This window comes from Thunnus thynnus, chromosome 9 (assembly GCF_963924715.1).
Source record: "Thunnus thynnus chromosome 9, fThuThy2.1, whole genome shotgun sequence".
Taxonomy (NCBI): Eukaryota; Metazoa; Chordata; class Actinopteri; order Scombriformes; family Scombridae; genus Thunnus; species Thunnus thynnus.
In genome coordinates, this window is record NC_089525.1 from 17866236 (window position 1) to 17881919 (window position 15684).

At 41.7% G+C, this 15684-nt stretch overlaps 1 protein-coding gene across 3 annotated transcripts; it reads left to right on the forward strand.

The window, feature by feature from the left end:
* The first annotated feature begins 221 nt into the window (after positions 1-221).
* Positions 222-14023, forward strand: ssrp1a (structure specific recognition protein 1a). Of its 3 annotated transcripts, none has more exons than XM_067599368.1 (18): positions 222-327; positions 1146-1225; positions 2287-2472; positions 5330-5435; positions 5777-5970; positions 6081-6181; positions 6465-6594; positions 6736-6839; positions 7064-7192; positions 7283-7504; positions 8905-8977; positions 10725-10857; positions 10955-11000; positions 11109-11241; positions 11399-11569; positions 11827-11924; positions 12035-12209; positions 13475-14023. In XM_067599368.1, exons 2-18 carry the CDS (start codon positions 1172-1174, stop codon positions 13535-13537), a joined length of 2118 nt encoding a protein of 705 aa, XP_067455469.1. In that variant the 5' UTR covers positions 222-327; positions 1146-1171; the 3' UTR covers positions 13538-14023. The 3 variants fall into 3 exon arrangements, with proteins under 3 accessions (XP_067455469.1, XP_067455471.1, XP_067455472.1); XM_067599370.1 differs by having other exon boundaries at positions 11402-11569; XM_067599371.1 differs by lacking the exon at positions 13475-14023 and adding an exon at positions 12581-12667.
* The last annotated feature ends 1661 nt before the right edge of the window (positions 14024-15684 follow it).

Genomic DNA, 15684 nt, shown 5'->3' on the forward strand with positions numbered 1-15684 from the left:
TAGATGATAACTGGACTGATGCTGGTGTATTTCATTAGCTGTGTAGTCTGACACCCAGTGGTCATCAGTGGTCACTGCAGACTGATGACGACTTTCTTTTTTTAACAATAGTTAACATGAACATCTCGATTGTCCAAATACTAAAAAAACAGATACTTGTAAAATATTCCACAGTGTTTGTGCATTTCAAAAAAGCTTTAATGAATAAAAAACCTTCTTCGCCGTACCGGAAGTGAATACAAACATCCCCTGAGTCTTTCCTGTGACGTAGCGCTAGCTCCCGATGCTACACGCGGGAAACGGGCGAACCTGCTGATCACATTGACAGTAAGACACAAAGTTATCAAATAATACTTAATCGTTTATTTAGACACTCGTTTTGCAACTTTTGTAAGTAGCGAGGGAAGTTTATATTGCCTACGTGCTTTACTTGGAGCTAAAATGAACTCTTGAGCATCATTTGGTTTCTTTACGCCGGCCTAGCTGTAATGGAGCGCTCGATTTGATGCACACTGTGTCTCAAATGGGGCGGTGTTCCAGCGCCAGATGTCTTCTCATCCTTTAGATCAAACGTGTGCAACGCCGTTCCGTAAAATAAGTGCACCCCGTGCAGTCCAAGTTAGCTTAGCTATTGTTTCTTGCGCAGCAATAAGTTAACATTAGCGATGGTTTGTGCTCTGAAATAATGTTTATCTAACCGTTACTAACGGCTGCGTCTCAGAGAGAAGTAACGGCTTATATTTTAGTAGAAAATCGCTCTACTGTTAACTGAAATACTAACCGTCATGTGGCTAAGTCAGCAACGTTAACTGTTAGCTAAGTTAGCTTACACAGAATCACTCGGTGCTTTTAAACCGAGAGTGCAGTAGACAGCGTTTGTAAAGAAATATGTGGTTATCACAGCGAAAAGTACAATAAAAAGTTATAATCCTGCAATTTAATGCCCTCTCCTCGTTTCTGACCATTCATGTTTTCAGCAACATCAAACTTATTTATCGGGAATGTGGTCAGAAGCTCAATCAAAGGAGCGAAAATGGTTGTTTTAGGATTAAATGAAAGTTTCCTGTACCAAGCTGAAAATACAGCTGGAAAATCTGTGGTTTGGCTCCATGTAAGCTAATGATTTCTCTTGTGTCTGTCTGCAGAGCATCAGTCATCCCCTGCAGCAGAGATGGGAGACACTCTGGAGTTCAACGAGATTTACCAGGAGGTGAAAGGCTCCTGGGTCAGTATCCTCACCAAACACCTCTGCTCCCTTAACTGATCCAGTAGGATATGAAAATACATTTGATGGGTGATATCCTCTTTAAAAAGCCATGGTGGTAATATAATCTTACTCCAGCTGCAAAGTTTTTAGCCCTGTTATGTGAATGAGATCTTTTTTTAATATACTTGTTAAACTGGAAAAGAATGAAGAATAAAAACATCATGCAGTTACATTATAATAGTCAGTATCAGAGGAGTAACCTGCTTTGCACTTGGGTTTGTACCGTGAATTGTACAAAAAGACTGGTATGAGAGAACTGGTATTATCATTGTGGTTTATAAGTTATCCCAAAATTATTTTCATGACCGATTAACATGTTTATTATAGAACTGCAAAATTCTCTGGTTCCAGCCGTTCAAATGATTATAGAACAAATTCATATCTTCTGGTTTCTTCAGTCTTCATCGTTTGTGAACTGAATATCTTTGGATTGTTGACAAAGCAAGGCATTTCAGGATGTCACTTCAGGCTTTGGGCAACTTTTTTTTTAACCAATTAATTTATCGGTTAATTAAGAAAATAATCGACAGATTAATTGATAATGAAAATAATCGTCACTTGCAGTCGTAGCTTATTATGTCTTTGTCTATTTTCTGGTATATAAAATATCAGAAAATGGGGCGCTCTGTGGTGGCCGAGGTGTTAATCTCTCATCTCTGCTGTCGCTGTTAAATAAAGGCATAAAATGTCCAACAACAATAATTTAAAAATATCAGGAAACATTGACTGTCAAAAATGACCTTCACAATTTCCCAGAGCCCAAGGGGACGTCATCAAATTGCCTTTTTTCCAGACCAGCAGTCCAAAACCCAAGATATATAGGTATTTAAAGAAGGCCAAAAAATGACGACAACAATTATTCATCAATTATCAAAATTGTTGAGAGAATTTTCTCTTGTCGATCCACTAATTGTTTCAGCTTAACTATAAACAAAGTCTTACTTGCAGCTTTGAACTATAGTATTTTAAGATGAATCATGTGTGAGTTTGTATCCTTTGTCTTCCCGTTGTCTCTGCAGAATGACGGCCGGCTGCGTTTCAGCAAGCAGAATGTGGTTTATAAGAGCAGCAAGACAGGGAAGGTGGACAGCATCCCAGCGGGTGAGCTCAACCTGGCCCAGTGGAGACGAGTGTGTTTAGGTCACGGCATCAAACTGTCCACCAGCGGAGGACACGTCTACAAATATGATGGCTTCAGGGACACTGTGAGTGTTTTCTGTACATACACGACATACCTGCATGCTTCATTTTATTTGTTTGCTTTTATGTGCAAATAAAGCAGTGGTTCCACAGTTTTTATGTTTAGAAGGCTGATCAGGGCTTCCAGCTGATGCTGTCCATATTTTTCCTGCCGTGATACCTCAACAGACTCGAATTTTTTCTCTCTGGTTGTATTTTCTGTTTCTGGGAAATAATTGTTACCTTACCCAGAGGAGAACAAGGCAAGGCTGGTTTGGTCAGCGCTGTGTTTATGACAAGAGGATGTAACACAAGCAAGGGAACCGCTGATAAACAACTTCCATCCCATGTCTGACATTTCCACAGGAAAACGCTACCATCTTGTGAAAAAAAGGCCACCATTTGAGTGTGTTTTGCTATCAAAAGTACATGAATGAGCCAGCTATTCTCCCAAAAGCTCCTAATGGGATTAATGAGGGAAACCAGCGCTAGCATGTGTGTTCCATAAACAGTGTAATCATCGGCTCATGTGAGTCAGTGTTTATATCAATCCACTGAAACAATTTGGCTCAGAAGACAGACAAGAAAAAAAATTGTGGCTGTGTTTGTTTTTTATCACCCTACTTCTTTTTCTTTCCCCTGCTGGTCTAAGTCTACGGGGAGTGTCAGCGTTCAAGTAAACGGCTCGGATGGAGCAGCGGGTATAACCTGGAGTCTGTGACTGTGAGCGGGGTCTCCTGGGGTTAATCAGTGTATTTTTGGGGGGGGATGGATCCTCGCGCCAGTGCTCAGGGTGTGATGTCATTGTTTATTATCCCACAGCTAGTATCGGTAATCGGGAATTGGCTGGAGGTTTAGCTGCTGGCGAGCTGTGTTGGTGCTTTGATGCATCTGTTCTTCTGAAGTGTCCTTGAGCAAGACGATGACTGTCTGCCAGGGAGGCGGTTCTGTAGCCGACCAAGCTTAGCTGTAATTATCTACTGGAGGAGCAGGGGCTGTAGAGGCATGTACAGCACTTCTGTTCATGTCACTTAAAGAACCAGTGTGTAGGATTTAGTGGCATCTAGCGGTGAGGTTGCAGATTGCAACCAACAGAGTACCTCTCCATGTCCCCCCTCGCCTTCCAAGCATGTAGGAGAACCTACGATGGCCACAAAAGACCCTCTCTAGAGTCAGTGTTTGGTTTGTCCGTTCTGGGCTTCTGTAGAAACATGGCGATGGAACATGGCGGGCTCTGTGGAAGAGGACCCGCTCCCTATGTAGATATAAAGGGCTCATTTTAAGGTAACAAAAACACGATTCTTATTTTCAGCTGATTGTATATTAATTAAAACATACTTATGAATATTATATTGCATTTCTGCCAAGTCCTTTCCGCTAGATGCCACCAAATTCTACTAACATACTACTAACTGGCCCAAGACATCAGCGTTTACATTGAGATTGTGGTGACAAGTGTAAGCAGCAACCCGTTGTGGTTACATGTTGGTATTGGGGTTGGGTATACAGCGCTGTTTTGGTACCAACTGTCTGTCAAGTATCAAAATCTGAAATTAAACAAAACCAAAAGTAACACTCTAGGTTGAGTGCTGATTTCTGGGTATCAAACCTCAAAAACAAACAAAATGTGTATTGAAAACTGTCAGGTACCAAAAGTTATAATTGAACGCTTGGTCAGATTCATAGTCTTATGTACTTAATGAAACTTTCCAATTTAAAACATTGATTTTAGACTGTATTTTGTAGGCAAAGTTCTTGTACAGCTACATACAGGACAAACATGTTCATGTTCCTCAAACTTAGATATTGAAAAATAACTTTATTTAGCTACTGAAACTCAGGTATCACACGGGCACAAGCACAGAACAGTTTCATACCTGCCTGATTTGGTGAAATATAGAAGCTAAAGAGACAAGTGCATGTTTTAACAACTGAGAGATTGAAGATTGTTGGGAGAGCAGGGTTGAAAAATGTAGTAATAAAAGACAAACCAGTAGGTGGTTACATTGGGCAAACTGTGTGTGTGTGTTGTTTGAAGTGGGGGGTCTATGTTTATTATGATTAAACAAGCTGGTAATGAGGAAGTAGAGAAAGGCTGAACAGCAGGCGTGATGGGGACACTGGGAATGAACATACATCAACACCAACAGGTTGCTCATACACATGTTTTTATGCATTTACACATCTGCTCACACATGCTCTCTTATATAAACAATTCCTTAATCTAGGCTAACAAACACAGTGATGAAGTAAGGCGCTCACACACACACGCACACGCACTGACTCTCTGGGCTCTAATTGGCTGTAATAACCTTATGGACAGGCAGATATCCAGGTGCGTAAACGCTTGTTTCCCACAGTCTCACTCTCTGCCGTGCTCACACACCACAATCACTTCCACATGTGTGCGTACTACTCGGACAGTGCCTGTGTGTGTGTGATTGACCATGTGTTTGTCGCTGTGCGTACGTATGTCTGTGTGTGTGTGTGTGTGTGTGTGTGTGTGTGTCCTTTCCACTTGTAAGCGGGCCTGCAAGATAAATAAACAGGCTGATTGTCAGTGGCGGTGTGGAGGGGAGGACAGAGAGGGCGGATGGATTACATTCACCTCCAATGTTCCCAGGAGGCCCAAGTGGCAGGCGTGGTTATAATTGCGTTGTGATTAATTAGCTCCCCCATCCTCTCTTCATTTTTTAAGGGGTGAGGGCGGTGTTTTGCTAAGCTTTGACCCATGCAGTGCCAGTATGTTTACTGCCTTGCTAACTTTGAGCCTTCCTCTTTTTTTTTTCTATTCTCCCTCCCTGCTCTGTCAAACTCTTTCTCTGACTTCTCTCATGTTCTCCCCCCCCCCCCCCCTTCTTGTTTCATCTTTTGCACCATCAGGACTTTGAGAAGATCTCTGAGTTTTTCAAGGCGAACTACAAGTTGGAGCTGACAGAGAAAGACATGTGTGTGAAGGGCTGGAACTGGGGAACAGCCAAGTTCTCAGGTAAAAATACACACACACATATGACCAAAATGTCCTCACCGCAAGATTCATTTTGGCACAGGGTCACTGTAGTAATGTATACTATGCACTGAAAATAAAGAGTAGGGTGAAATTAAGCTGCCATGGTGTGAAGATTAGTTTGGACTGATGTACTTCTGTCAAGCCAAATGATCCGTATAGAACAGATGGAAAGTCTTGACACCTGGCTGAACTGAATTTGGTCCTTTTTAATAACCCACTTTCTATAGAAAAATACATAAAACATGAAAAAAATGCATTTAAAAAGTTTGTCACTGACATTAGATAACTGGTTCTCACTCCTCTCCCCTCCTCCACTACAGGACCTCTGTTATCGTTCGACATTAATGACAATACAGCGTTCGAGATCCCGCTGTCTAACGTGTCCCAGTGCGCCACGGGGAAGAATGAAGTCACTCTGGAGTTTCACCAGAATGACGACACTGAGGTCTCACTCATGGAGGTCCGGTTCTATGTCCCACCCAGCCAGGCTGATGAACGGCAAGACCCCGTGGAGGTGAGGAAAGATGGGCTGTTTCTTTTACTATTGCCTCCTTCATAAAGTAATATGTTTGGTTTTGTAAACCTATGCTGGTGATAGCACTAAACGTGTGTGTCTGCCCTCAGGCGTTTGCCCAGAACGTGCTGTCTAAGGCTGATGTGATCCAGGCAACAGGAGACGCAGTGTGTATCTTCAAAGAGCTGCAGTGTCTTACACCCAGAGGAAGGTTAGAGGATCGACACTTGGACACGAAACAGTCACTCACAGATTTCCTCATTCTTGTTATCCACTCTGACATTAACATGACACAACTTTTGAATCTGGTAGAGGTTTTTATTCAAAACGCCCTGCAGTTTCTCAAATGAATTCATTTTTGTCATGAAAGGTCAAACTGGTAGTCAGACCCCAGAACATGACGGTGTTAGCGCTCAACTCCTCGAGCTACACGACATCATACACCTCAGCTAAGCATTTGGATTGATGACTTTCTTTATGTCTTCCTCTCTCAGATATGATATCCGTATCTACCCGACCTTCCTTCACCTTCATGGTAAGACCTTTGACTACAAGATTCCTTACACTACCGTCCTCCGTCTATTCCTGCTGCCACACAAGGACCAGAGGCAGATGTTCTTCGTGGTAAGTGGATTTTTCTGTCTGCCTTCCAGTCAGCTATTTAATTTGACACAGAGATAAAATTGAAGTCTGTACCTATATCGGCTCATCGGTCTCACTTTTTCCTCACACTTGTATTTTCTCTTTTTCACGTTGTCTTCATAGATCAGTCTGGATCCTCCCATCAAGCAGGGACAGACTCGTTATCACTTCCTTATTCTGCTCTTTTCCAAAGAAGAGGACATCAGCCTCACACTCAACATGAGCGAGTGAGTTTATTGATATTTGATAACTCAGTACAAACATTAGTCCTGTCTAATGTTGTAGAGTGTGTATCCACTAGGGGGAAGCAAAGATCTGAAGAGGTGTTATTATGTGTTTGCACTGGCACCAACTTCTTCTGTTCTTTGAATTACAGTACATGTAGTGGAAAGATGCCTAAGATCTTCATTTTTAGGTAGAAAACCTGTCCTTTCTTCTGTGTGTCCAACAGGGAGGATGTCGAGCGCCGTTTTGAGGGCAAACTCAGTAAGAACATGTCAGGGTCTCTCTATGAGATGGTCAGCAGGGTGATGAAGGCCCTGGTCAACCGAAAGATCACCGTGCCAGGAAACTTCCAGGGGTAGGCACCTCATTAACGCATCCAGAAAACACATTTTCTCACATTAAGTACATCCAGTCACACTTCCACCCTCCATCTCTTACTCCTCAGCCACTCGGGGGCTCAGTGCATCACCTGCTCCTACAAAGCGTCGTCAGGCCTCCTCTACCCCCTGGAGAGGGGCTTCATCTACGTCCACAAGCCCCCTGTGCACCTGCGCTTTGAGGAGATCTCTTGCGTCAACTTTGCCAGAGGCACCACCACAACGCGTTCCTTCGACTTTGAGATCGAGACCAAGCAGGGGAACCAGTACACCTTCAGCAGCATTGAGAGGTGAGGACGCAGCGCACACGAGTTCTGTCATTCAAGAATATCTGTAATCAGATCATCACATCTACAAGAACAATGAGCACTTTGACATGAACATAAGAATCCTGGTTTTGGGTTTCAACAGGATTTTTATTATGGATATGTAACAAGGATCATTCTTCTCATTCCTGTTTACATGAGTCAGTATTCAGGTTTCTGATTGTCTGTGTCCTCGACCTTCAGCTACTTAGCGTAATTTCTGCAATAGTTACATCAATTAATGAGGATGAGCACTTTGGTTTTTGGCTGCCTGGACTTTGCTGCAGTCAGCACTTTGCTTCTCCATCTTATCACCAGTAATGAATGAGGGAAGTGCTAAAATGTATCATCCACATTATCGTCAGACTTTCACTTTCAATTAATACTTCACCCACTACCTGCTACGTGACACAAGCTAAGAACGCACTGGCACGTATGGCAGGCGGTAATCAGAAACCTGGAGAAGTTGTTTACATGCCACAGTATCCTGTTTCTTTTATTTATGTATTTTTCTTTGTTGTAGTGATACATCTAGCATATTCCAGTTTCTCAAAACAAGGATAAGACTTGTTAAACACGCAGGCAGTGGAAACACAGGTTCAGTTGCTGTTGCTTTATATCGAGCTGCTTTGGTTTGATTGGTTCACAGACAAAGTGTGTACGGCACTCAGCAGAACCAAAGTTTGAGAACAGGCAAAGACTTTGTACAACACACCTGACATCACCTAAAAGAGTTACTGTGCAGAGTGATGGGAAACCTTTACTGATTTAAACGACAATTTAGGTGTTTGACAAGGAATAATTGTGTTTAATGCCAGTACATGTGTAGAGAAGTGTTTTTGCTGCTGCGCTGCATATTGGTGGGAATTCATTGACAATAGTTGCTGTTGAAAGCAGATATTTGGTTATTTCCACTGACTTTAGTTTGTTGTACTCTGTTATATTGTCAGAGCATGAAGATCTGGTTGGTTTGCCAGTAGGACTGAACAATAAACAGAATTCATTGAATTGCCGACACCGGGAATCTTGCCTAACTAAATTTACTCCCCTTGCAGTTTTTAACAAATAATTTAAATCAATTAAATTTAAACTGAGAATTACTACATCAGTCAGACATCCAACCAGAAGTTCAACCAATCAATCAGCCCAAAGTCTAGAATATAAAAGTAGTCGTACTGTAATTAATCAAGACAGATTTATAAAAAGTGAGCAAACCTGAGAATGGAAATTTCATGTGCTGATGTATTTAAAAATACTGAACTCATCTTTGTTAAGATTAAATGTGATAATTTGTTGTAATACAGATTTTAAATCATATTTTCAACTGAAAGTATCGAGTGAATCCAAACCAGCCAAACTAACTCGTGTCTTTCTCCCCTTTTTAGAGAAGAGTACGGCAAACTGTTTGACTTTGTTAACGCCAAGAAGCTCAACATCAAGAACAGAGGGTTCAAAGAGGTAACACATTTGCCATCAAACATTCTCCCAGTTTGTAAGATATCACACCAGTTTGTCAGACATACTCCATCCCAGATATTGATGGTTGTTGCCCTTCTCCTATGTGTCTGTCCTTGTACCCCTGTAGAAGAAGGTAGGTGTGGTCACGGGCGTCACATGTGGACTAGGAACTTGATTTTATTGGTGTGGAGTGATTTCTGCTTGCATGGCGTGCCGCTCTGTGTGTGTGTGTGTGTGTGTGTGTGTGTGTGTTACGAAGAGTTGACTCCTATGATCTTGATTTTGTTTGGACGTTACCAATAAGATTTGTGTTGGCCATGATGAATCTGGACTGATTTGTGACTAATAATGGGACAGGGGGGGTGAAGGAGTGTTTGATAACTCAGTGAGTGAGTGTGTGCGCGCGCGCGTGTGTGTGTATGTGTGTATTTATTTGCATTGTGCTGACTAATGTGTGGCCCGGGGGCTTTTGGTGTGCTTTAACACTCAACACAGCTGTCACCATGACCGCAGCAACATAGGCAGTGCTGATTGCATTACCCATAATACTGTCTGTTTGACAGACTGATCAGTCTAAAAACACAGCTGAAGCACCACCTCAATTTCAGTGGTAACAAGGCCATCTGTTGCCATGGGGACGAGGTCAGCAGAGTAGGTCAAGGAAAATGAATGGGCCCGCTCTCCATTTCCTGTCTGTGTTTTGATTGGAGCCTCGCTGGCTTGTTGTCTCTGTCCCCCGGCAGTCACAGATATTGATGAGCGCAGATCGGAAAGAAAGTGGGAAAAGAAAATAGTTTGGAGTTGGTATCCGAGATGACCTTACAGTGTAGCCAGATTTTTTTTCTGTGTGTGGGTTTTTGTTTTTTTGTCATTTTATGTGTGTGTGATTTCTTTTTTAATGAGTGGCACGTCACACTAAAAATCTGCATGGTTTTGTCTTTTGATTCATGACGATACAACCGACAACACTGCAATGTCAAATTCTGCTCTTGCATTTTTGTGAATTAAACACAAATGAAGCACTTTATATGGCAGTTTGGAGGTGTACATAATGCTAATGATCAAATATCACACATCCACTCACGAACACGTGTCATTCATCCAGTTTAAATGAGAAATTAGTTTAAGTTAAGCTGGTTTGTTGAATCTCGCAGCACTCAGCAGACAAACCTCACAGAAAAAAGTCAGATAGATTTAGGATAAGAATACGAAAATGTTCTTGCACGAGGCCCAAAGTTTGCAGGATCATCCAGTAAAACTTAAAATTCACAAAATTGTATCCTGACATAAAAACAAGAATTGACACAAACTGACTTAACCATCAAACATAGTTTTCTTTATTTTGTTTAGAGTTAAAACAATTCGTCCATAATGCAACAGAAAATTATTATTCTACAATATATAACTAATTTATTGACTCATCATTTAAGTCCTTTATTAAGCAATAAAATCCACATTTGCTGTTTCCGGCTCCTCAGATGTGTGGATTGGCTGATTTCTTATTGTAAATTAAAAGTCTTTGGAGAAAAACAAGCAATTGTAAGATGTACCCGTGGCTCTGGGAAATGGTGATGGGCATTTTTCTGACATTTTATAAACTAAATGATCAATCAACAGTGAAATTAGTTGTATCCCTGATGTTTTATCAAGGGCTCCTGATGAGATTTTCTGAAGAAGAGTTCTCGATGAAAATGCTGCATTGTGGATAGTGTTGTTTTGGGGTTTTGACCATACAGTGTCCTTCCAGGGCATGAAGGGTAAGATTGACGAGTACAGCGACTCAGACGACGACCAGCATGATGCCTACCTGGAGAGGATGAAGGCCGAGGGCAAGATCAGAGAGGAGGGCAATGACAGCGACGATTCGGATAGCGGAAGCGGTCAGTGATAGTTTCAGTATGTACGAGATCGGCATTACATATTGAATTTAGATCAGCATGTCTGATTGGGGCCTTTCTTTCCTGTTTCACTCTTTAGATGAGTCTTTCAACCCTGGTGAAGAAGATGACGACATTGCAGAAGAGTAAGTGACTCTCTCTCTCTCTCTCTTAGAATCGCTCTTTGTTTTGAATCAGCTCTTCCTTCACTATAACTTCATTTCCTGTTCTGTTTCTGCGCCTCCATCGATCAGGTACGACAGCAAGGCTTCAGCGAGTAACAGCAGCGACGAAGGAGACGAAAGCGAAGATGAGAGCGCAAAGAAGAAGAAGGCAAAGAAAGCCAAAGTGGTGAAGGAGAAGAAGGAAAAGAAACCACGCAAAGAGGTGAGAGCAGTTTGGACGGGTACCAAAAACGAGAGAATTATGAAGGTACAAGAGACGATGAGATTACTGAGTCTTGTTTCCAGAGGAATGTCCTGGTGTGAACTTGTATAACTGCTCATGTTCACCTGCCGATTTCATTTCCTTTTTCCAATTGGAGAAGAAGAAGCAGAAAGATACCGGAGGCCCCAAGAGGCCAATGAGTGCCTACATGCTGTGGCTCAACTCCAGTCGCGAGCGAATCAAGTCGGAGAACCCTGGTATCTCCATCACAGAGATCTCCAAGAAGGCTGGAGAAATGTGGAGACAACTGGGCAAAGATGAGAAGGAGGTGAGGGAAAAGAACAAGGAGGAGGAATTTACATTTTAGACATTAAGCTGACAGGTTTATATAGTTGAATGCAGTAGTACAGATGGGTTGGGACCATAGAAAGATATGAAACCAAAGAATGCAAGTTAAAGGAAATATTTTTATAGATTTAGAAGGATTTAACTCACACTTTACTTGACCAGCTTTTACAATAACTTTTTCTCTGCTGTAATTGCTGTTTTAGTCATTCCTCACTTTTCTGTTTCTGTTTCCTTCAGGAGTGGGAAGGAAAGGCAGGAGAGGCGAAGAGGCAGTATGACAAAGCGAAGAAAGAGTACAACGAGAGCGGTGGAGGATCATCCTCCGTTTCCAAGAAGTAAGGCTCAAACATTCACTCCTGAGTTTTCTTTTTCTTTCTCTGTCTTCTGACAAAGTCAATCTTTAATATATATCTTTTTTTTTTCTCCTCACCCTTCACTCAATCAGGGACAGCAGGAAGTCTGGAGGTAAAAAGGAGGAGAAGAAGAGGAAGTCTGCCGGAGGAGACAAGGACCGGGAGCGAGGAGGAGGCAACGAAAGCTTCAAAAGCAAAGAGTTCATCGAGACCAGCGAGGAGAGTTCGTCAGACTCAGACCACAAGAGCAAGTCCAAGAGGAAGAAGGTAAAGCCAGTAAAGAGTAATGTTGTTATCAGACAGGATCCATTATCATAAACACTCATGTCTGTTTCTTTCACTTCACCACAACACCCTGCAGTCAGTCAGTTTCCTGGATATGTTTACCAATTGTTGTAATGATACACTCACCCATGTACAAATCAGACTTGAGTGGCAGGTTTTCACTCACTTCTAAAAGCCACACAGAAAAACCACCCTCATGTTGATACAGTATTAAACTCTATGTAAAGACAGCAATGATGAGACTTCACTAAAAGCTCAGAGTTTCTTGTGGAATCGGTAAAAGAAAAGGCACAAATAAAATTTCAAATGTGTTTGATATTTGAGTACTACTGAACATGTAAATAAACTTACAGTAGGAAGAGGACAGAGGACTTTTTAAATAATGTAAGCTGTAGTGAAGCTACAGCCTGCAGGTTTGAGGGACAGTTGCAGGGAAAGGAGGACAGGACAAAAACGCACAGAGAAAGAGATGAGGAGTCACAGGTAAGACGGAGAGTCAGTGATTGAGTGTGTGTGAGGGGAGGAGAGGGGCAATCTCTGTTTGAGAGAGTGCTATGTATCTCTGATATATCGTGTTGCAGAATGCAGCGCTATTCTCTAATAAGACCGCAGAGATGACCGAAAGACCAAGACAATCTTCACTTTTGATATTGGTTAGGAACATGATCTCTGTGGTCTTGAAAGTACTCTGAGACTTCATGGAAATGAACCCAGCATCATCCACGCTGACCACCAATTCCTGTCTCTAGATGTTTTCACATATGAACTTGAGCCAGATCTCGCAAGAGAAACGAGCAACCAGGTCTATGGAAGCAACCCAGACCCTTTGCTGCATGTCAGCAAAGGGTCTGGGTTGGAATCGAACACGGGCCGCTGCGGTAAAGATTCAGTCTAACGTTATGTGGCACATGCACTAACTGGTAAACCAGCGGGGCACAGCGCCAGACCAATAGGAACAGGACTTCATTAGACCGTGGCCTAGGGTCCTAATCAGTGCCCAGATTGACATGTTAGATTCCAGTCAACAGTGTTATCCCATAACTACGCTGAAAACGTGTGTAAAGCCTCAGATTTCACAGACATGTCATGTAAACCTTCAACAGCATCTTAGTATCACTCCCATCTTCATATTTTTTTTTACTGTTGCTCAGATTAAAGAGGAAATACAAGTAATCTCATTGATGCTCTTGTCTTTCTCACATTACCAAAACATACTCTGAGTTGATTTGTTTGTTTTTATTTACCAGGAATCAGACGAGGAGGAAGAGGCTGTATCCACACCCGCCAGCTCAGAGGAAGAGTCTGACTAAACACACACACTCATACTCATCATACACAAAACCCATGGACCAAACATTTATACTATTCATGTTGATATCTCACAAACAGACTGACAGACAAATCAGCGGAGTTGTATTTTTTTCTTCGTGTTTTGCTTGCTTGAGTACATTTTCACATCCTGTGACTGACTCTGAATGCTCATGTGATCTTTGATATTTGAGCAGGTTTCCCTACTGAAAGCTCAGCGAAGTGGTGGTATGCTGGTGTACTACATTTCCCAGAAATCTTGAAGGGTTTTTTTTTTTTTTTTTTTTTTTCTTCATCTCACCCATGTGGATGGTGGTTGTAGATGTATAGCAATCAGGAGCATAGGGGTTATTAGTTATTAATGCAGAGAGGAGCAAATAGGAAGCTATTTTGTTCATCTAAAAACTGCCAGAAATGTTTTTGTGTTTTTTTTTTTTTTTTTCATGTCATGTTTTCAGGCTAAAATAAATAAATCATTTTTAATAAATTCTCACTTCTCTGATCTCTTGTACACAACCAAATGCATCATAATATGTCATAATATCATAATAGCGTCATAATCGTATCATAATAGTGCTGCTGCATGATAATCAATACCAGCAGCTTTAAATCCATAATCAATTTTATGCCTTTATTAATGGTGGACATTAAAATGAAGAGTCACCGGCTGGATGTGAACTAGAGACATCGTAGTTCATGGTTGATGCTTTAACCCTTTAACCACCAGGGCGCTCCCCTCGTTTATGTTATTAGTGAGACCTCTGCAGTCATCACGTTTTCTCCAGAGCAGTGGCAGAGGACAATAAGGTCATGTCCTCTGTATTATTTAATTTAAGCTGTATGTGAATTTCAGTGGAGGAGTGGGAACAGCTTCCCAGAACAATGAGCATCTCAGAGTATATTCTGTTTTGTAATATAATCAGTCTGTTAGATTCTGTGGTGTTTTTTGTTTTTATTTGGCCATGATTCCTCTTTTTATGGTGTGGATGAGTGAAACTTCGTCATAGACCTGATCAGCTTTGTTTGAAGTGAGTCTGCTCTAAGGCAAGTTTCCATTACTGTATGTATTTGTTTTCACACATTTACATAAAGACCTAAGAACCAATTTTAGCCAATTGATAAGAAAGTCTGGAAATCAAATAATTAAACCACAGGCCCTAAAGAATGAGCTCTCAACTTTTAATCCAACGTGGACAAGAAGTCCTGCAAGTGTTCAGAGAAAAAATATGAGGTTAAACACCAACATTTCCATGAAACTGGCAGACTCCACCATGTAATGATTTATGATCAAAAGCTCTAGTACAGCTACTAAATGGACTGTTGGTGAAATTGTTTTGTCAGTATCTTTTTTTCAACAACAAGAATGAACTTTGAACCTCAACACCGGCCCGTTTTTAGCCATTTTTATAACCATACCAAGTAAAAACGCTTCTCATGTACATAAAAGCTACATGCAAGACTAAAATCCTGGCAGAGTGATCACTGTTGTTCTCAATATTGGTGATAACTAACTTATTGTAATGTTTCACCACATTAAAGGATGCACCAATCCACTGTAGGAATGCATTGACACTGCGGCTCAGGGAGATCCCATCTACATTGCCTGACAGAAGAAGAGCAAAACCTCTTACTGTTGGTTTTAGGTTATTCCCAAATGATCCCTGGTGTTGTACATCAGGCCCATTTAACCAGGCAGGGTGGTTTTGAAGTGTGTGTTATCAGTGACAGATAGATGACTACACTGGTGATGCTTGGAGAGACAGTGGTTTCAAACAGGAGGTCGAAGCCAAGTACACGGTGGTCTGTAAAAGGGCTGCTATATTAGGGTCAACGATGGTGGTTTTTAAAAGCCGAGCACCCCTGGATGTGTGGTTCCTTTCCACTCCCAACAGATGATAAGGTCCTCTTCCTGCACTCTCACTGGATCACCTGTGAATGACCTCGTGTGTGTGTGTGTGTGTTGTCAGTTATGTTGTGATAATTGTGGCATAACTTTTTCTTTGGAGTCACTTGAACTAATTTCTCCGTATTTGTGCCGCTTAAAGTCACAATGACAGAGGGAGACTGTATGTTTTCCTGCTTCATGTGGTGTGTGAGGTTGTGTTCATGTGATCTTGGGATGTTTGGTTTGTATGCTAGCGTGTCAGCG